Source organism: Trichomycterus rosablanca, chromosome 1 (assembly GCF_030014385.1).
Source record: "Trichomycterus rosablanca isolate fTriRos1 chromosome 1, fTriRos1.hap1, whole genome shotgun sequence".
Lineage (NCBI taxonomy): Eukaryota > Metazoa > Chordata > Actinopteri > Siluriformes > Trichomycteridae > Trichomycterus > Trichomycterus rosablanca.
The window spans coordinates 33,023,224-33,045,776 of NC_085988.1; the positions used below are offsets into that span (position 1 = coordinate 33,023,224).

Sequence of the window (22,553 nt, forward strand, 5' to 3'; positions counted from 1 at the left end):
TGTCTTCCCAGATTAGGACTGGGAGTTTTTAAGTCAATGCTAAAGACAAGTGTTTAATACTGGTTGAGTGGTGTAGCGATTATAATTAATATTGTTTTATTATGTAATATGTTTTATAAATTATGCTTTTGTTATGATTGTACAAGGGTTCTTCAAAAAGTTTCCACACTTTTTAAATGACATCACTTTTCTACATAGTCACCTTCCGATGCATTTTTCCCAGCGTTTTCGCTTCTTTTTAATGCCATCAGAAAAATATGTTTTTGGTTGAGCGTGTAGCCACTGATACACCGCTGCTTTTACATCATCATCACATTAAAATCTTCTTCCCTTTAAAGCTTCTTTGAGCGGTCCAAAAAGGTGGAAATTAGATGGCACTAAATCCAGACTATAAGATCCCTCTCAGTCTCTAAGACACGACCAATTACTACTCCTCTCGCCCTCACCATTTCTAACCAAAATATAAAAGTGCAAAAACTTTTTGAAGATCCCTCATATTTATTTGTCTGTATTCTTGATAGTTTAACTAAAATTTAATATATTGAAGCTATACAGCACTTTGGTCAACCATGGTTGTGTTGCAAGGTGCTATATAAATAAACTTGCCCAGCCTTGCCTTACACTCAGTCGCCTTGGGCTTTGCTTTAGGCTACAGATTTTGTCTTTTTGTTCTTTCATTAACTTCTGATATGTTGGCCACTCTTTATTTTGTAGTTTCATATGGCTTTTCAACCACATTATTGTTCTACCTTGGTTAAGCATCCTGCATACTGGGTTTTTCCTTACTATTCTTGCAGGTACAGGGCTACACCTGCCGTCTCAGTGACAAGGCACAATCTGCCTGTTACAACAGGTATTTCTCGCTTTTCAAATGTTTGCTTCATGCCTCTTCACATCTACAAATGACCTACATTAGTACCTAACCAAAACAAGGAAAATATAAAGAAATATTGACACACAAGCACAGTCATACTCATATTCACATAATTTTAATACTCACAGATCAAAGCGTAGGTTCTGCCGTTCTTCGAAGAAGTAGTCAAGGATGAATTTTCGGACAAAGTCAGGGTTTAAGGTGTTATCAATGACCTCTGTTCGCCCAAACTGCATGAAATAACAATCCATCACAATCAGAAATGCGAAATGGTAACAACAACAGTGAACAGCAACATGTATTTAAAATTAATACTCACTGTTAGGAATACAGAAATGACTTGATATGATGTATTTATTAGACAGACATGCATTACAATAGCTTTATTACACTATTCAAAACACGCTAGACCAACAGTGCTGAGATCCCAAAGTCTTGTGTCTGTAGGGGGTAGGATACTGACTGAAAAGTGTTTTCTCATAACGAACCTATGCTGGCTAATGTGTGTGTATATATACACATTATATATACAGGGGTTGGACAAAATAACTGAAACACCTGGTTTTAGACCACAATAATTTATTAGTATGGTGTAGGGCCTCCTTTTGCGGCCAATACAGCGTCAATTCGTCTTGGAAATGACATATACAAGTCCTGCACAGTGGTCAGAGGGATTTTAAGCCATTCTTCTTGCAGGATAGTGGCCAGGTCACTACGTGATGCTGGTGGAGGAAAACGTTTCCTGACTCGCTTCTCCAAAACACCCCAAAGTGGCTCAATAATATTTAGATCTGGTGACTGTGCAGGCCATGGGAGATGTTCAACTTCACTTTCATGTTCATCAAAACAATCTTTCACCAGTCTCGCTGTGTGTATTGGTGCATTGTCATCCTGATACACGGCACCGCCATTGGATGCACATGGTCCTCCAGAATGGTTCGGTAGTCCTTGGCAGTGACGCGCCCATCTAGCACAAGTATTGGGCCAAGGGAATGCCATGATATGGCAGCCCAAACCATCACTGATCCACCCCCATGCTTCACTCTGGGCATGCAACAGTCTGGGTGGTACGCTTCTTTGGGGCTTCTCCACACCGTAACTCTCCCGGATGTGGGGAAAACAGTAAAGGTGGACTCATCAGAGAACAATACATGTTTCACATTGTCCACAGCCCAAGATTTGCGCTCCTTGCACCATTGAAACCGACGTTTGGCATTGGCACGAGTGACCAAAGGTTTGGCTATAGCAGCCCGGCCGTGTATATTGACCCTGTGGAGCTCCCGACGGACAGTTCTGGTGGAAACAGGAGAGTTGAGGTGCACATTTAATTCTGCCGTGATTTGGGCAGCCGTGGTTTTATGTTTTTTGGATACAATCCGGGTTAGCACCCGAACATCCCTTTCAGACAGCTTCCTCTTGCGTCCACAGTTAATCCTGTTGGATGTGGTTTGTCCTTCTTGGTGGTATGCTGACATTACCCTGGATACCGTGGCTCTTGATACATCACAAAGACTTGCTGTCTTGGTCACAGATGCGCCAGCAAGACGTGCACCAACAATTTGTCCTCTTTTGAACTCTGGTATGTCACCCATAATGTTGTGTGCATTGCAATATTTTGAGCAAAACTGTGCTCTTACCCTGCTAATTGAACCTTCACACTCTGCTCTTACTGGTGCAATGTGCAATTAATGAAGATTGGCCACCAGACTGGTCCAATTTAGCCATGAAACCTCCCACACTAAAATGACAGGTGTTTCAGTTATTTTGTCCAACCCCTGTATATATACCGACCAGGCATAACATGATGACCACTGACAAGTGAAGCGAATAACACTGATTATCTCTTCATCACGGCACCTGTTAGTGGGTAGGATATATTAGGCAGCAAGTGAACATTTTATCCTCAAAGTTGATGTGTTAGAAGCAGGAAAAATGGATTTGAGCAAGTTTGACAAGGGCCAAATTCTGATGGCTAGACGACTGGGTCAGAGCATCTCCAAAACTGCAGCTCTTGTGGGGTGTTCCCGGTCTGCATTGGTCAGTATCTATCAAAAGTGGTCCAAGGAGAGAACAGTGGTAAACCCGCATGGGCGGCCAAGGCTCACTGATGCACATGGGGAGCGAAGGCTGGCCTGTGTGGTCCGATCCAACAGACGAGCTACCGTAGCTCAAATTGCAGAAGAAGTTAATGCTGGTTCTGATAGAAAGGTGTCAGAATATAAACATTTACATTTACATTTTCAGCATTTAGCGGACGCTTTTATCCAAAGCGACTTACACAGTGAGCGGAACACGATGAGCAATTGAGGGTTAAGGGCCTTGCTCAGGGACCCAACAGTGGCAACTTGGTGGTGGCGGGGCTTGAACCGGCAACCTTCTGTTTACTAGTCCAGTACCTTAACCACTGAGCTATCACTGGCCACTGGCCAATATAAAGTGCATCGCAGTTGAGTATGGGGCTGCATGTGCGTCGCTTACCTGGGGAACACAGTAAACCAGGATGCACTATGGCAAGAAGGCAAGCCGGCGGAGGCAGTGTGATGCTTTGGGCAATGTTCTGCTGGGAAATCTTGGGTCCTGCCATCCATATGGATGTTACTTTGACACGTACCACCTACCTAAGCATTGTTGCAGACCATGTACACCCTTTCATGGAAACAGTATTCCTTGATGGCTGTGGCCTCTTTCAGCAGGATAATTTCAGCGCCCTGCCACAAAGCAAAAATGCTTCAGGAATGGTTTGAGGAGCACAACAATGAATTTGAGGTGTTGACTTGACCTCCAAATTTCCCAGACCTCAATCCAATCGAGCATTTGTGGGATGTGCTGGACAGACAAGTCCGATCCATGGAGGCCCCACCTCACAACTTACAGGAGTTAAAGGATCTGATGCTAACATCTTGGTGCCAGATACCACAGCACAACTTCAGAGGTCTAGTGGAGTCCATGCCTCGATGGGCCAGGGCTGTTTTGACAGCAAAAGGGGGATCAACAAAATATTAGGAAGGTGGTCATAATGTTATGTCTGATCGGTGTATAATCTCTCTTCTTTCCTTGTGTCAGCAGAGTGCCCGACCAGGCCTGTAGCCCCCATGAAGCTCAAACCAAGACTGCTGCCACTCAACTACTTTTAGGTATTGTTTCCTAAATGTTATTCTCATTACACTACTCTGCACTTCTGACTTTAATCACTTTTAGATGAATAATGATGCACACTCACCTCTCTCCACTCCCTGTTGGCCACCGTTTGAGTGTACAACACACAAACTACAGAGAGACAAAATGAAATAATAAGAAAAGACAGAATTATACCGGGGGTGTGATACTGAGTGCAGAAAGATTAGGCTTTTAGCGTTCAGTGTGCACACTGGGGACACTAAACGCAACTATGCAAATCAAGAATCACCGTCTGTAATCAAGTCAGCAGTGCTGAGCCTAGTTCAGAACACAATAATCTTTCAATGCTTACTTTATAAACAATGTAAAAGTAGAAAAGCACAAAAATAGCTTTAGCAAACAGTGATATACACCGATCAGCCATAACATTAAAACCACCTCCTTGTTTCTACACTTACTGTCCATTTTATCAGCTTCACTTACCATATAGAAGCTACAATTACTGACAGTAGTCCATCTGTTTCTCTGCATGCTTTGTTAGCCCCCTTTCATGCTGTTCTTCAATGGTCAGGACTCTCCCAGGACCACCACAGAGTAGGTATTATTTGGGTGGTGGATCATTCTCAGCACTGCAGTGACACTGACATGGTGGTGGTGTGTTAGTGTGTGTTGTGCTGGTATGAGTGGATCAGACACAGCAGCACTGATGGAGTTTTTAAACACCTCACTGTCACTGCTGGACTGAGAATAGTCCACCAACCAAAAACATCCAGCCAACAGCGCCCCGTAGGCAGTGTCCTGTGACCACTGATGAAGGTCTAGAAGATGACCAACTCAAACAGCAGCAATAGATAAGCGATCATCTCTGACATCTCTAAGTAGGAGTGTCTAATAGAGTGGACAGTGAGCGCTGCTGTGTCTGATCCACTCATACCAGCACAACACACACTAACACACCACCACCATGTCATTGTCAGTGCAGTGCTGAGAATGATCCACCACCCAAATAATACCTGCTCTGTGGTGGTCCTGTGGGGGTCCTGACCATTGAAGAACAGGGTGAAAGCAGGTTAAAAAAGTATGTAGAGAAACAGATGGACTACAATCAGTAATTGTAGAACTACAAAGTGCTTCTATATGGTAAGTGGAGCTGATAAAATGGACAGTGAGTGTAGAAACAAGGAGGCGGTTTTAATGTTATGGCTGATCAGTGTATAATACAACATGCATTTTACATTTGTTACATTTACCCTGCAACCAATTAGAATTGCATGAATGAACTGTCTGAATTATTGGAACACATTGCAAAATTAAACATTTATTGTGTGTTTTTATTTAAATATGCTGAGTGGCACAATGGTAAATTATGATAGCCCACTACCACTGGGGTCCTGGTTTAAATCCCCATTTCCAGTGCTACCAGCCTTGGTCTCCAGCACACAGACATGGTTGGCTTTGTTTGAGGGGGGGTTCTGTCAGACTGTATGGCAGGCATCTATGAACCATCATCTTCAAGTCTGTCTACAGAAGTTTGATGGGGTTTAGGTCAGGGCTATAGATGTGCAAGGACATTTAGTTATGCCTAGAAGCCACCCCATTGTTCTTTTTGCTGTATTCTTGGGGTCATTGCCATGTTGAAAGGTTGCTTTCAACTGAAACTGTTGCTTTAGTCTGAGTTTGTGTGTGCTCGTATAGAGGTATTCCTGAAAAATGCTCCTTTTTTGGACTGCATTCATCCTTCAAACAATTCTTACCACTCTCTGTCCTTGTCACTGAGAAGAACCCCCACAGCATGATGTTGCCACCACCATGTTTTACTGTAATATAGTATAAGCCTCGCTCTTTTATATCTCTGCTGCTATTAAAAACACTACAGTAGACCTTTGACTTATGAATTTAATTGGTTCCGAAGGGCTGTTCTTAAGTCAAAATGTTCATTAGTTAAACCTACTTTTCCCATAAGAAATAATGTAAACAGAATTAATCCATGCCAGACCTCTCAAACCACCTCCTTACCTAGCCTTTCTAATGTCTTAAATGGTCTTTTTTGTTAAATATACAACTGTATTTTCCCTTAATCTTAAATTATAGAACAGATAATACTGTAATACATAATAATAAACAACAATACACAGTAGTACTGTACATAAAAAACACACATCTCAGTACAATACGTGTGCTGTATCATACACCAAATGTATCTACCAGAAACAACAATAACTCTCATATTTGTCTATTATTTCCTTCTTTATTTCAATAGTGTTGTATTTTGTAGGTGTAATTGCACGAAAGAAAGACTTTACTCAGCGACTACCTTCTTCTCTCTCTCACTGTCCCCTCTGTCTGATACACATGTATATATTTGTTCATTTTCTCACCACTACGCTTTCTCTGAACCTTCTTTGGGGCCATTTTAATATTGAATTTTACAAAATATAATGACAACACGAAAAAACACCATCCGCTGTCCGAATGTTCGCTCACTGTATATATACTGTATATAGAGAGAGACATTTGGAGTTAACTTCTTCGTGACGTCACATGTTTCGCGAATTTCGGTTCGTAATCCGAAATTTTTTCGTACGTTAAGTTGAAACAGATCGTTCGTAACCTAAAATGTTCGTATGGTAAACCGTTCGTAACTCAAGGGTGTACTGTACTCTGCTAACTGTATACCAGAATATGTTTTATTACCTCACTTATCATTTACTCAGTACCATGTACTGCCCAACATTACTAAATTACTTTTAGATTAGAAATGTACATTGTATTTATTGTAGGTATTTGTATTCATTGTACTGTTGTTTATCTGCACTGTGTATTGTATTGTCTTGCACTTATTGTTCTATGTTGCACCCTGGTCCTGGAGGAACATTGTTTCATTTCAATATACACTTGTATATAGCTGAAATGACAGTAAAGCATCTCTTAAACTTTTGAACTCTTAAAGCCTGGTGATGTACAGTAACTGTTTTCACATAGTGCTTGCTGTTCTGCCCAAGAAGTTAAAGTTGCATAATTTTTTGTTATAAGGAGTTCTTCATATGAAGCTTAGCAAAATCCAAATGGTCTGTCATATGCTGTTTATTCAACAGTGGCTTCTGTCTTGCCACTCTGCCATAAGGGTGCTTTATGGAGTACTGCAGAGAGAGCTGTCCATCCAACAGTTTTCTGATCTATCTACAGCAATTTTAAAGCTTTCTTAGAGTTATCATTGGGTCTTCTTCTTCTTACAGCTGTTCCCATTGGGGGTATCCACAGCGAATCATTTGTCTCCATCTTGCCCTGTCTTGAACACCACTCTTTTGAAATTACTTTCATTCCTTCTCTGCACATGCTCAAACCATCTCAATCTCTCCTGTCTAACGTTGTCTTCAAAACATCCTACCGTCCACCCTCATCACTCATATTGAGACTCACAGCATCTTCATCTCTGACACCCCCAGCTTCCCCTCCCATCTTCTTGGCAGTGCCACTGGCTCCAAGACTTTCAGTATAGCAGGCCTGACTACTGTCTTGTAAACTTTCTCTTTCACTCTTGCAGATAACCCTAATCAGACTTCACTCCTGCCACTCTAGTCCATCCACTCACCTCTTCACCTCTCTACCACAATCTCTATTACTCTGTAAACTCAACCTCAAGTATTTAAACTCATAAACATTCATCACCTGAACTCAACCTTTTCGCCGACCTCTTCTTTATTCATGCACGTGTATTTCGTTTCACACCTACTTGAATATCTCCCTCTCTCCAATGCATACCTCCATCTCTAGAGGCTCTCCTCAGCCTGCTCCCTACTCTCGCTATGAATCACAATGCCATTCTTGTGCATCATATTTCCACAGAGACTCCTGCCTAACCTCGTCTGTCAACCTGTCCAAATTCTCATACAGCTTGCCATATGCCATTCCTTTAACCTTTGCCACTTCTATTTTGCCCTATGCTGCATCTTCTTGTACTCCTGCCTACTCTCTTATTCTGTCTGGATTTCCTGCACTTCCTCATTCCACCACCAAGTCTCCTTTTTTGTTCCACTGTCCAGATGTCACACCAATTACCTTCCAAGCTGATTTCCTCACCACCTCTGCAGTCATTGCCTAATAGTCTAGCATCCCCTCACCACCACCCAGCACCTATTCTCTTCTCTGTTTCACACTACAGTCTTCTCTCTTTAACCTCCACCATCAGAGGAGTTCTGCCCTCACTCTCTTCCTCCTCTTCACCCCCAATACTGTTCAACTACTCTCCCATGCCACTATCTTACAATCTTCAATCTCTTTTAGGTCAGGTTTCCTGCATTGGATATAGTCCACCTTTCCCCACTCTTTATACACCTTATACACCGATCAGCCATAACATTAAAAGTACTTCCTTGTTTCTACACACATTGTCCATTTTATCAGCTCCACTTATCATATAGAAGCACTGGATTACTTACTGTAGTCCATCTGTTTCTCTATATACCCTTTTAACCTGCTTTCACCCTGTTCTTCAATGGTCAGTGCCCCCACAGGACCACTACAGAGCAGGTATTATTTAGGTGGTGGATGATTCTCAGCACTGCAGTGACAATGACATGGTGGTGGTGTGTTAGTGTGTGTTGTGCTGGTATGAGTGGATCAGACACAGCAGCGCTGCTGGAGTTTTTAAATACCGTGTCCACTCACTGTCCACTCGATTAGACACTCCTACCTTGTAGTCAGAGATGATCGCTCATATATTGCTGCTGTTTGAGTTGGTCATCTTCTAGACCTTCATCAGTGGTCACAGGACGCTGCCCACAGGGCACTGTTGGCTGGATATATTTTTGGTTGGTGGACTATTCTCAGTCCAGCAGTGACAGTGATGTGTTTAAAAACTCCATCAGCGCTGCTGTGTCTGATCCACTCATACCAGCACAACACAGTCCTGACCATTGACCAGCATGAAAGGGGGCTAACAAAGCATGCAGAGAAACAGATGGACTACAGTCAGTAATTGTAGAACTTGAAGTGCCTCTATATGATAAGTGGAGCTGATAAAATTTACAATGTGTGTAGAAACAAGGAGGTGGTTTTAATGCTATGGCTGATCAGTGTATGTCATTGGTGTGTTTCTCCTTCTTCTTAAAATGTGTTTACTACAGCAATTTCCATCCTTTTTGCAAAATGTACCACGACCTGCCTTTTCATATTTTTTTCCTTAACACTATGCACCTAGCCATTTGGCAGAGACAAACAGAAGTGCTAATACCAAGACCAGATAAATAGAAGAATTGCATATGAAAGGGAATCCATAAAAACTGTGCCAAATCAAATATGCAGTCAAATGATGGACTGTGGCGATCCCTAATGGGGTTCCAATCGACCTGTCTTGTAAGTGACTAGAACATTTTACATGAGTAAATAAATCATATAATTCGTTGTATGTATATTTAAGCCTAGCAGATCTTGTTTGAACAAAGTTTAAATTACTGCTTACTTGGACATAGTATTTGTTTCTATCATTCGATCACAAGAAAAAGAGTATTTGACAAATACACATGCAAGATTTGTGCCCATTATTCTACAGATATTTCATAGCTATTACATTGTTTTGGCTAAAATGCAAATTATTTGAGGATGAAGTAGTGCAGCAGCTTGGCACTTGGTGCTACAGTACTTCAGGGACCTGGGTTTAATCCTTGCCTCTGGTTACTGTGTGTGAAATTTGGCATGCTTTCCAAATATCCATGTGGGTTTCCTTTAGTTACTTTTGCCCTTAAAAATATTCTTATCTGTGTGCCTAATTCAAATTCTCCTCCAGGTGTGTGAGTGTGGTTCACTGCACTGATTGTTTTGAAGATATCACACGGCAATGTCCAGGACATGCAGTTCTTATAGTGGTTCAAGCTGGTTTACGCTGGTCAGGTTTGGTCTGGTGCTTGATCATCCTATCCACATGACTATACTAATGACGGGTACAGCCTTGCTGGATAAAAGCTTTGCTGGCCTAAGCTGTTTTCTCTGCAGGGTGCTGACGATGAATAATATGGAGTTTTACTCTGGCTCTGTCCATCTGCTCAACTGTCCTTTTACCATGAAGCTTCTAAAAATATGCCTAATTAAAAGGGGGCATAATTATACTATTAGTGTGGGATAATCCATAAACTGCTGGCAAAATGGGTCCCCAGAAATCACAGGAGTTTACATGCTCTGAAGCAATTCACCTGGCTAAATGAGATTCAGTGTGTGTGTGTGTGTGTGTGTGTGTGTGTGTGTGTGTGTGTGTGTGTGGTGAAGAGTTTATCTTCAGCTGTGTAACCATGCAGACCCTCTTTAAAAAGAATAAACACATAAAAGAACACACACACTCACACACACACACACACACACACATAACCCACCATATGCAGTGGATTAGACATGAAAGGTAAAATAAAAAGCATACATTGTTTTAGTCAGACATGAAAAACACTTTCATGGTTCTTCTGCACTCATTGTTTGTCCTCTTCCAGTGTGCAAGAGACAGATTTTGCTCATGTATATATAATAATAATAATTTATTCAGTCATCTTCAGTAGCTGCTTTAAGGGATTTTCAATGCTGTCACTGCTGTCAAAGCTGCAGGGAGAATACTGCATTAACCAAAAATATGAAGTGTCCAGAAAGTGTCAGATAAAAGACTAGAGGAAGATTGTGCATGAAAAAAGAAAATAGCTCTATTCTAGCCCAGTATATATACTGTATATATAGGTTTCAGAGAAAGGTTTCAGAGAAAAGCAGGTTTTCCAAAAAATAGATGTCTGAGAGGGAGTAATTGTGATATATAAAGAAACTCCAGAGCCCTGACCTCAGCCCCATCTAAAAACAGCTTTGGAATGAACTGGAACATCAATTGAGGCTTTCTTGACCATCGTCAGGGCCAAGCCATAAGATAAGATAACCTTTTATGCACACATTTCTACAGACATAATTAAATGTCTTGTGAGAAGCCTTTTCAAAACAGTGGCTGTTATAAAAGATCTCACACATGGGCTGGAATGTCCAGTTATCTAATGGTCAGGAGTCCAAATAGTCTGAGCCATACATAGTGTGTATACACTGACTAGGCATAACATTATGACAGGTGAAGTGAATAACACTGATTATCTCTTCATCACGGCACCTGTTAGTGGGTGGGATATATTAGGCAGCAAGTGATTTTATCCTCAAAGTTGATGTGTTAGAAGCAGAAAAATGGGCGAGCGTAAGGATTTGAGCAAGTTTGACAAGGGCCAAATTGTGATGGCTAGACGACTGGGTCAGAGCATCCCCAAAACTGCAGCTCTTGTGGGGTGTTCCCGGTCTGCAGTGGTCAGTATCTATTAAAAGTGGTCCAAGGAAGGAAAAGTGGTAAACTGGCGACAGGGTCATGGGCGGCCAAGGCTCATTGATGCACGTGGGGAGCGGAGGCTGGCCCGTGTGTTCCGATCCAACAGACGAGCTACTGTAGCTCAAATTGCTGAAGACGTTAATGCTGGTTCTGATAGAAAGGTGTCAGAATACACAGTGCATCACAGTTTGTTGCGTATGGGGCTGCATAGCTGCAGACCAGTCAGGGTGCCCATGCTGTACCCTGTTCACTGCCGTAAGCGGCAACACATGGCACCAGGATGCACTATGGGAAGAAGGCAAGCCGGCAGAGGCAGTGTGATGCTTTGGGCAATGTTCTGTTGGGAAACCTTGGATCCTGCCATCCATGTGGATGTTACTTTGACACATACCACCTACCTAAGCATTGTTGCAGACCATGTACACCCTTTCATGGAAACAGTATTCCCTGATGGCTGTGGCCTCTTTCAGCAGGATAATGCGCCCTGCCACAAAGCAAACATGCTTCAGGAATGGTTTGAGGAGCACAACAACGAGTTTGAGGTGTTGACTTGGCCTTCAAATTCCCCAGATCTCAATCCAATCGAGCATCTGTGGGATGTGTTGGACAAACAAGTCCAATCCATGGAGGCCACACCTCACAACTTACAAGAGTTAAAGGATCTGCTGCTAACATCTTGGTGCCAGATACCACAGCACACCTTCAGGGGTCTAGTGGAGTCCATGCCTTGACAGGTCAGGGCTGTTTTGGCAGCAAAAGGATATTAGGATCATAATGTTATGCCTGATCAGTGTTTTTTTTTTTACCTGGTTTTATTATATGACTGGTAAAATCAAAATTACTGCAATCAAATAAAAGTCAAAGTAAATGTAAGAAACTCTGCATTTTTATTTGCATATTTGCATAAACTGTTTTTATCTAACTGTAAAATTGTTTGTACAGGTGGATATATGAACTGGAACTATATCAAAAGAAAACAGAATTAACTTATTTTAAAACTTAACTTATATTAAAACTTATTTCCTCTTACTTTACATGTTTCCTAAAAGTATGTAAGCTTTTGACCTAATTTCAAAACAGAGTAGCCATATAATATTACACTTATGCTGATGTACACACGCTTCCACTTACACATACATATAAAAACCCCACAGCTCCAGCTGCTTAGCACAAGAATGGCTCTATATTTAGCATGTTGGAACCCCTGAATCTTGGGTCTTTTGGTTGAATTGTCAGGCGCTGTAATTGTGCGCGGATGGCTCATTCACGTCAGCATGGCTAAGAGATGGAGTCAGCACAAGTGCATCGTGCATGAGAGCATGCCAAGACACTAAGGCTTCCACATCCACATTACTGCTGGAGATGGTGGGTAAAAATGCCCACATGCAGGGAAAAAAAGCTCTGTAATGTGTAAATGTGTGTGTGTACTCCAGGGATTTGGGGGGTGGAAAGGAAATGCTGTACACTTTCATCTTTATTACTCCGCTTTTCTCTCTCTCTTGTGTAAAAAAGTGCTGAAAGCATAAAGCAGTTAAGTTCTTGCCCACGCTCATTTTCTCTCTCTTTATTCTCCTGCTTGCTCCAAATGATGATAAAGAAGGAAACAGTTTGCAAACAGCTGAAGGGGTCAAATTATAAAGTGAATAATAAGGACACTCCGCTGAGATCAGATTTATCAGGGGAATGTAATGCTGAAAATGTTTATGTTGTGGATGTCCATGGTTATTAAAATATCCCAGTATTTATGTAATTAATTTGGTAAATATTGCACTGTGTTTCTTTATGGGTGTAATAAAAACGAGGACAGGAAGAATATTGATGCCTTTAAACTTTGATGCTGGTGAAGACTTTTGTTAAGTACCTTGAATGGCAAACAATGCAAACAGATTCTTGATTAAATTAAATCCAAATCCAACTTAAGCTCCCTTATTTTGGACACATTATAAAAAAGAATCAATTCATTGGAAAAGAAGGTAAAAAAGGAAGAGGACGGCCAGCCACGAGATGATTGGATACAATTAAAGGAGCAATAAACAATTCACTGAGAAGCCTAAAGACCCAAACAGAAAACCGGGTGTTTTGGAGAAACACTATCTGTATAGTCGCCAGGAGTCAGAATCAACACTGGCATCTACAAAATTGTTTGTTTAATAAAGCAATAAGCCAAGAGAGACCGTGCATTACTGTGATTTTAGCACGGGTATGACGTTTTTGAACTAAAACTTCTTTCCCCGTGCTAAAATCATAACAGTAATGCACGGTCTCGAGTGGCTTATTGCCTTTATAAAACGGCGGTCAACATAAAATATAATAAATACAACAATGTTTAATTCATAAATGTATTTATTGTGTATAAACTTACAATAAAGCATTGTTCCGCGACGCAAAATAGTTCGATTAACAGTGTTGCTAGGCAACATGAGGGCGAAAATAACATTAATTTTTTCTATTCAGTGGCGTATTAACATGGAATGATGTGAGGTGGTCCTAGGTGTGCGTTTATCGGGGATTTTACAACGGCTTCGAACGCGGCTCAGCCAATCAGATTTTAGGACCGGAACTATCCGTTTTATAATTAGGATTTTAACATTATGTTTTACACACTTCGGTTACATCTATGACAGAAACGGTAGTTACAAGTAACACAAGATTCATCAGATCAAGTTCAATGTCGAACACCTTCACAAGCAATTTTGTATCTACAATTTACCTCACTTGCACATCAATGTCACCACAGAGCAATTCCCCCAGGTGCAATTAAAAGTAGCCAATTCACCTTTTGCATAACTTTTGAAGGTGGGAGGAAATCTAAATACACAGAGGAAACCTCTACATGAACAGGGAGAACATGTGAAACACCTTAAAGACAGATAATAGAAACAAGGAACAAAAGCAGGTCCCCACAATCCATTGTTGCTGTTCACTTTACCAGTTGTGGCTCATGTTATACTTAAAAAAACATTTCATTCCCTCATAATTCCCTTATAAGTAATGCATTACTTGTTACACACCATCACTTTCACATTTTTAGACATTTGGTGGTAATAATAAAATCATAAATTATTTGTTGTACAGTATATAGCAGGTGACATTATTTGACTTATTATTTTAACATTACATTTAAAAAATGCAATTTTAATTTATTTACGTACATTATTACACTGTTTATAATTTTTATGTTTAAACAGTTTTAAACAGTGACTAATGTGTAATTAAATATAAATTAATTATTTATTTTTTCCTTTTCATCATTTGATTTATTTTGATCAGGGTTGCAGCAGACCTGGAAACACTGGGCACAAGGCAATAATACCCTGGACAGGTTGCCAACACATCAAAGGACTTTCGGCCCCCCACCCCAGTTCTACCCTACGTTCAGACCGGCAGGTATGCGATGCAACACGACAATGTCATTATTTACAGCGACAGGAGGCAGAGCGAACAATAGTGACGCAAAGTTGGCTTAGTTGGCAATGCAAAATTTGCATAGAGTCAAATTTTACCTGACAATTAATTGCCATAACTGTGATTAATGATTATACAGTTTTATACAGGTTTTTATACAGGCTGGATTTAGAGAAACCACATGTTATATTATTTGTGTTGAGCTATTTAAATTGTTCTTGTTTATTTTTTTTCAAACAGCTGAAAGTTTGTAAATGTTGCTAATGTGCAATGGGGGTTTAAATGTTTTTTATTGCAAAAGTGTCACATGGCATGGGGTGGTAATGGGTAACCTTAAAACTGCAATGTTAAAAAGGTGAATTTAATCACAGCAAAGTTTAACTCTATGCAAATTAGACGCAAAGCAATGTGGCGTTTAGCAGTATGCACACTATCGCCACCACTGTGCGACTCGTTTTTGGCTCCTAGATAGTTACTATTAGAAATGAAGGTGAAACCTTGTCACAGTGTCAAACTTCACTGCACTGTCATGACATGGCAACTAAATGCCAACAGGGGATGATGACACTTCCAGTGTGAACACAGGGCGATGAGCAATCAGCGATTTAGCCGACAAGAGGCAAAAATTGCTGCCGGTCTGAACATAGGGTTAGACATTGCCAATGTCTGTGTATTAAACCTCAAAGATTTGACCCCAGACCTCAGCAGTGGTGGGATAGCGTAAGGAACCGGTGCACCACCCAGGCACCTTTGAATAAATTATATCAGTCAGATTTTTAACCTTAACTCGCCAGTGGATTGTAAACAAGCACTTCTTGTTTTCTCTTGAGTCTGTACCTGTGTTTTTGTGTCTCTTGCCAACTGCTTGAAAAGCAGTGGTTCTGTTCCAGTGGTGCAGTCTCCTGTCTTTTCTATTTTCGGTCTTCTCTGGGCTGCAGCTTTGGTTTGGTTTATTTTTGTGTATTTCTCAAGTTTTATTGCTTTGAATACTTTATTTTCCTGGTTTTTTTTTGTGCTGTTCTGCCTTGGTTAAGCCTCTTGTGATTATGTTTATTTTTTATTTTATTAGAATTTTAACGTCATGTTTTACACACTTTGGTTACATTCATGACAGGACAGGTAGTTACTGGATACACAAGATTAATTAGTTAATCTCAGTTAATGTGAAACACAGTCACGGACAATTTTCTATCTCCAATTCACCTCACTTGCATGTCTTTGGACTGTGGGTGAAAAACAGAGCTCACAGAGAAGACCCACACAGACACGAGGAGAACATGCAAACTCCACACAGAAAGGACCCAGACCGCTCCACCTGGGAAATGAATCCAGGACCTTCTTGCTGTGGGGCTACAGTGCTACCCACCGAAACACCGTGCTATTCCTCCTGTGATAAATTTTACCTTTTTAACATTGCAGGTTTAGGGTTACCCATTACCACCTTATGACAGTATGATACAGTTGCAATAAAAATATCCAAGCCCCACTGCAAATTAGGTTTATTAGCAAAATTTTGCAATAAATCAGTCAAACAAGAACAATATGAATGGCTTAACACAACTAACATAACAAGCGGTTTCTCCAAATTTAACACATAAACGGTATTTAAAAATGTATAATAATAGTAGAAATACTAACAGTAGCTATTTCATGTCATGACAAATGAAGTAACACCTAATTTGTTTAATCATATAACATACACAAGTGCATTTCTTACAACACACTTAATCACAATAATATGGGCTACAAGCAGGTCAAAATACAAGTCTTAGAAAAAGTATTTAAATTGTAAGGATGTATTATACCATGTCTATACTAATATGCATTCATGAACATGGATTTACAAAATAAAATAAAATATCTTCAAAAACACATTTTACCATTTATTATATTAAAATTAATTAGATACATTAAAGTCAACACACATTAAGATGAGTCCACATAAATACAAACATAAATGCATTCTTAAAAGAAAAATGCATAGTGCTTTTTTCCTCTAAACTGAAAATGATCAAACCTCTGTCAGTTAACACTCGGTGCATCAAGAACTGAAACTATACTATGCAAAGACAAAGTCACTCATTAATTCTATTCTTGGGGCCCCAGCTCAACTTAGATGGACAAAAAGACCATGGGAATGTGTGCTATGTTCAGATATGCCAACATTTTATTTTTAGATGTTTAGATGTGTCCACATTTTACAGACAGTACATTCTTTGGACCAAAGACAAAAATAACCATCTAACTGTTTTGAAAACAAACAAACATTCATGGTATGAAGTACATCAGTGCCCATGGCATGAGAGACTTGCATATGTGTAAAGGTTTTTTAAGGAGGAGAGACACATGCTGCCATTAAGGCAATGTCTTTTTCTGCAAAACCCATGGTTATTTCAGCAAGACAAAACAGGCCTTATTCTGAGGGTGCCTGTGTTTGCCTGGCCTGCCTGCAGTCCTGATCTGTCTCCTATTGAAAAAGTATGGCTTGTTATGAAGAGGAAAATCAATACAACAGCGAACTCAGACTGCTGAGCAGCTAAAGTTTTGTATTAAGCAGGAGCAGGCAAAAATTCAATTTGCAAAACTGATATAATTAATATCCTCAGTTCCCAAATGTAATTTATTATAACAGTGTAATTTATACTGAAAGGTGGTGCCTTAGTGGGGAAGAAGCCTCTTGTTTTAATGCATTTTACAAAATGTCCCATCTTTACTAGAAACAGGCTTTGTATTATTTTAGCATTTATATAAAATATTTTGTACAAGCCAGGCTTTCACTCACTTACAGACTTGTATTACTACAATACAGTTCAAGCTATTGTGTTTACTGACTCAGATTATTGTCTCCCATAACCACACAGATTTATTCTTCTCTCTCATCAGTGGTATTTCAGGGTATGTGCTCACAGCAAGAAAACAGTGCTTTGAAAAGTGGTGATTACAGTGTGGCTAGGGTCCACTGCTTAGAGCGAGCAAGCTGAGCTATTTTTAGCATGTGTGGACTGAAATAAGCATGACGCCACAATCTTACCATTTAGAGCATCTCTTTTTTTATATACTCCTCCAGGGTAGAGTAGAGTAATAATATTAAAGGACATACAAGTACAGTATATAGCAGTGTAATACATTTATAGAAGACAAAGTAGAAAACAAACTTACTTGGGTCAGATTTGGAGAAGGTATCTCGATCTAAAAGGTTTCTGTTGAGAAAATAAAAAAATAAAAAAGGAATATTTCAATATTACACCACACTAGATATTTTGTAAATGCCTGTTTGTAGCCAAGCTTATTTCCTTTCATTTGTAGTTGCCAGTGTTTCATTCTGAGCTTTATTTCAGTTCTTGATTGTATTGTGATGGATTCCAGCCAGATGCCACGATTAAACTGCTGTACCCTGTGGGTAGACTAAACACAACAGCATGCCATCAAAAATGAAAGTTTTTCTCAATGCACAAAACTTTTGACAGCAAAGCCTATTAATAATCATACTGTGAGTGTACGTTTTTATATATATACAGTGTATCACAAAAGTGAGTACACCCCTCACATTTCTGCAGATATTTAAGTATATCTTTTCATGGGACAACACTGACAAAATGACACTTTGACACAATGAAAAGTAGTCTGTGTGCAGCTTATATAACAGTGTAAATTTATTCTTCCCTCAAAATAACTCAATATACAGCCATTAATGTCTAAACCACCGGCAACAAAAGTGAGTACACCCCTTAGTGAAAGTTCCTGAAGTGTCAATATTTTGTGTGGCCACCATTATTTCCCAGAACTGCCTTAACTCTCCTGGGCATGGAGTTTACCAGAGCTTCACAGGTTGCCACTGGAATGCTTTTCCACTCCTCCATGACGACATCACGGAGCTGGCGGATATTTGAGACTTTGCGCTCCTCCACCTTCCGCTTGAGGATGCCCCAAAGATGTTCTATTGGGTTTAGGTCTGGAGACATGCTTGGCCAGTCCATCACCTTTACCCTCAGCCTCTTCAATAAAGCAGTGGTCGTCTTAGAGGTGTGTTTGGGGTCATTATCATGCTGGAACACTGCCCTGCGACCCAGTTTCCGGAGGGAGGGGATCATGCTCTGCTTCAGTATTTCACAGTACATATTGGAGTTCATGTGTCCCTCAATGAAATGTAACTCCCCAACACCTGCTGCACTCATGCAGCCCCAGACCATGGCATTCCCACCACCATGCTTGACTGTAGGCATGACACACTTATCTTTGTACTCCTCACCTGATTGCTGCCACACATGCTTGAGACCATCTGAACCAAACAAATTAATCTTGGTCTCATCAGACCATAGGACATGGTTCCAGTAATCCATGACCTTTGTTGACATGTCTTCAGCAAACTGTTTGCGGGCTTTCTTGTGTAGAGACTTCAGAAGAGGCTTCCTTCTGGGGTGACAGCCATGCAGACCAATTTGATGTAGTGTGCGGCGTATGGTCTGAGCACTGACAGGCTGACCCCCCACCTTTTTAATCTCTGCAGCAATGCTGACAGCACTCCTGTGCCTATCTTTCAAAGACAGCAGTTGGATGTGACGCTGAGCACGTGCACTCAGCTTCTTTGGATGACCAACGCGAGGTCTGTTCTGAGTGGACCCTGCTCTTTTAAAACGCTGGATGATCTTGGCCACTGTGCTGCAGCTCAGTTTCAGGGTGTTGGCAATCTTCTTGTAGCCTTGGCCATCTTCATGTAGCGCAACAATTCGTCTTTTAGACTCCTCAGAGAGTTCTTTGCCATGAGGTGCCATGTTGGAACTTTCAGTGACCAGTATAAGAGAGTGTGAGAGCTGTACTACTAAATTGAACACACCTGCTCCCTATGCACACCTGAGACCTAGTAACACTAACAAATCACATGACATTTTGGAGGGAAAATGACAAGCAGTGCTCAATTTGGACATTTAGGGGTGTAGTCTCTTAGGGGTGTACTCACTTTTGTTGCCGGTGGTTTAGACATTAATGGCTGTTTATTGAGGTATTTTGAGGGAAGAATAAATTTACACTGTTTTATAAGCTGCACACAGACTACTTTTCATTGTGTCAAAGTGTCATTTTGTCAGTGTTGTCCCATGAAAAGATATACTTAAAAATCTGCAGAAATGTGAGGGGTGTACTCACTTTTGTGATACACTGTACATATACTGTATATACAGTGTATCACAAAAGTGAGTACACCCCTCACATTTCTGCCGATATTTAAGTATATCTTTTCATGGGACAACACTGACAAAATGACACTTTGACACAATGAAAAGTAGTCTGTGTGCAGCTTATATAACAGTGTAAATTTATTCTTCCCTCAAAATAACTCAATATACAGCCATTAATGTCTAAACCACCGGCAACAAAAGTGAGTACACCCCTTAGTGAAAGTTCCTGAAGTGTCAATATTTTGTGTGGCCACCATTATTTCCCAGAACTGCCTTAACTTTCCTGGGCATGGAGTTTACCAGAGCTTCACAGGTTGCCACTGGAATGCTTTTCCACTCCTCCATGACGACATCACGGAGCTGGCGGATATTCGAGACTTTGCGCTCCTCCACCTTCCGCTTAAGGATGCCCCAAAGATGTTCTATTGGGTTTAGGTCTGGAGACATGCTTGGCCAGTCCATCACCTTTACCCTCAGCCTCTTCAATAAAGCAGTGGTCGTCTTAGAGGTGTGTTTGGGGTCATTATCATGCTGGAACACTGCCCTGCAACCCAGTTTCCGGAGGGAGGGGATCATGCTCTGCTTCAGTATTTCACAGTACATATTGGAGTTCATGTGTCCCTCAATGAAATGTAACTCCCCAACACCTGCTGCACTCATGCAGCCCCAGACCATGGCATTCCCACCACCATGCTTGACTGTAGGCATGACACACTTATCTTTGTACTCCTCACCTGATTGCCACCACACATGCTTGAGACCATCTGAACCAAACAAATTAATCTTGGTCTCATCAGACCATAGGACATGGTTCCAGTAATCCATGTCCTTTGTTGACATGTCTTCAGCAAACTGTTTGCGGGCTTTCTTGTGTAGAGACTTCAGAAGAGGCTTCCTTCTGGGGTGACAGCCATGCAGACCAATTTGATGTAGTGTGCGGCGTATGGTCTGAGCACTGACAGACTGACCCCCCAACTTTTCAATCTCTGCAGCAATGCTGACAGCACTTCTGCGCCTGTCTTTCAAAGACAGCAGTTGGATGTGACGCTGAGCACGTGCACTCAGCTTCTTTGGACGACCAACGCGAGGTCTGTTCTGAGTGGACCCTGCTCTTTTAAAACACTGGATGATCTTGGCCACTGTGCTGCAGCTCAGTTTCAGGGTGTTGGCAATCTTCTTGTAGCCTTGGCCATCTTCATGTAGCGCAACAATTCGTCTTTTAAGATCCTCAGAGAGTTCTTTGCCATGAGGTGCCATGTTGGAACTTTCAGTGACCAGTATGAGAGAGTGTGAGAGCTGTACTACTAAATTGAACACACCTGCTCCCTATGCACACTTGAGACCTAGTAACACTAACAAATCACATGAAATTTTGGAGGGAAAATGACAAGCAGTGCTCAATTTGGACATTTAGGGGTGTAGTCTCTTAGGGGTGTACTCACTTTTGTTGCCGGTGGTTTAGACATTAATGGCTGTATATTGAGTTATTTTGAGGGAAGAATAAATTTACACTGTTATATAAGCTGCACACAGACTACTTTTCATTGTGTCAAAGTGTCATTTTGTCAGTGTTGTCCCATGAAAAGATATACTTAAATATCTGCAGAAATGTGAGGGGTGTACTCACTTTTGTGATACACTGTATATATTTTTTTTTCTTTATGCATTCCCCCCCTTTTTCTCCCCTTTGTAGCGCGTCCAATTGCCCGATTGCGCCATGCTTCCTCTCCACCAATGCCGATCCCTGCTCTTATTGAGGAGAACAAAGCTAACCCACGCCCCCTCTGAAACGTGGGCAGCATGCCGTATGCATTTTATCACCTGCACTTTGACGATTGCAGTGCAGCTCAGCGTTGTGTACGGAGAGACACACCCTGAGAGCACTCTTTTCTCATCTCTGTGCAGGCGCAATCAATCAGCCAGCAGAGGTCGTAATTGCACCAGTCATGGGAGAGAGACCCCATCCGGCTTAGTCCCGCCCAAATCTGAACAACAGGCCAATCGTTGTTCATGTGGCTGGTTCCCAGCTCTGGTTCCAGCGTATGTTGTTACCGCTGTGCCACCTAAGTGGCCCTGTTAGTGTGCTTTTGAAGAGGAAATTTCCTTGATAACTTCTATGCTACATCAAAAAGTCCATGCTACATTTGCAGCATTTAGCAGACGCTTTTATCCAAAGTGACTTACAGTTATCACTGGATACAATTTGAACAACTGAAGGTTCTGGGCCCTGCTCAGGGGCTTAACAATAGCAACATGGTGATGGTGAGGCTTAAATCCATCAACCTTCTGATTACTAGACCAGTACCTTAACTGCTGAGCCACAACCGCTCACACCACTGCTATGTGAGAAGAACAATGAATATGGGGTTGTGTGTGTGTATTATTAACATGAGATATATTTGTAAAAATGTTCATTTTATATAAACAAAAATTCTGATTATTTCTGAAATTTGCTTCAGGTTGAAGTGTTTCAATTTATGATGGTTTCTTCCTCACAGATTTTCTGTTTCTATTTTTTACCAGCGTAGAGGCTGGCATTTTTATTTTTTCTTGGGAACTTGATTTTCATTTAATTATATATATATATAATTAATATATATATATATATCACCAAAATACAAAATACATGATTTAGTCTAATTGCAACTGT

At 40.9% G+C, this 22,553-nt stretch overlaps 1 protein-coding gene across 1 annotated transcript in view; it reads right to left on the minus strand.

Annotated features, from left to right (window-relative positions):
- The window catches only part of cpne8 (copine VIII), a 91,239-nt gene that overhangs the window by 52,467 nt on the left and 16,219 nt on the right, over positions 1–22,553 (minus strand). The window contains exons 2-4 of the mRNA XM_063001864.1: positions 17,889–17,929; positions 4,095–4,141; positions 1,001–1,104 (exon numbers count right to left, since the gene is read on the minus strand). Of these exons, the coding sequence (XP_062857934.1) occupies positions 1,001–1,104; positions 4,095–4,141; positions 17,889–17,929 (192 nt within the window). The remainder of the gene's footprint in view (positions 1–1,000; positions 1,105–4,094; positions 4,142–17,888; positions 17,930–22,553) is intronic.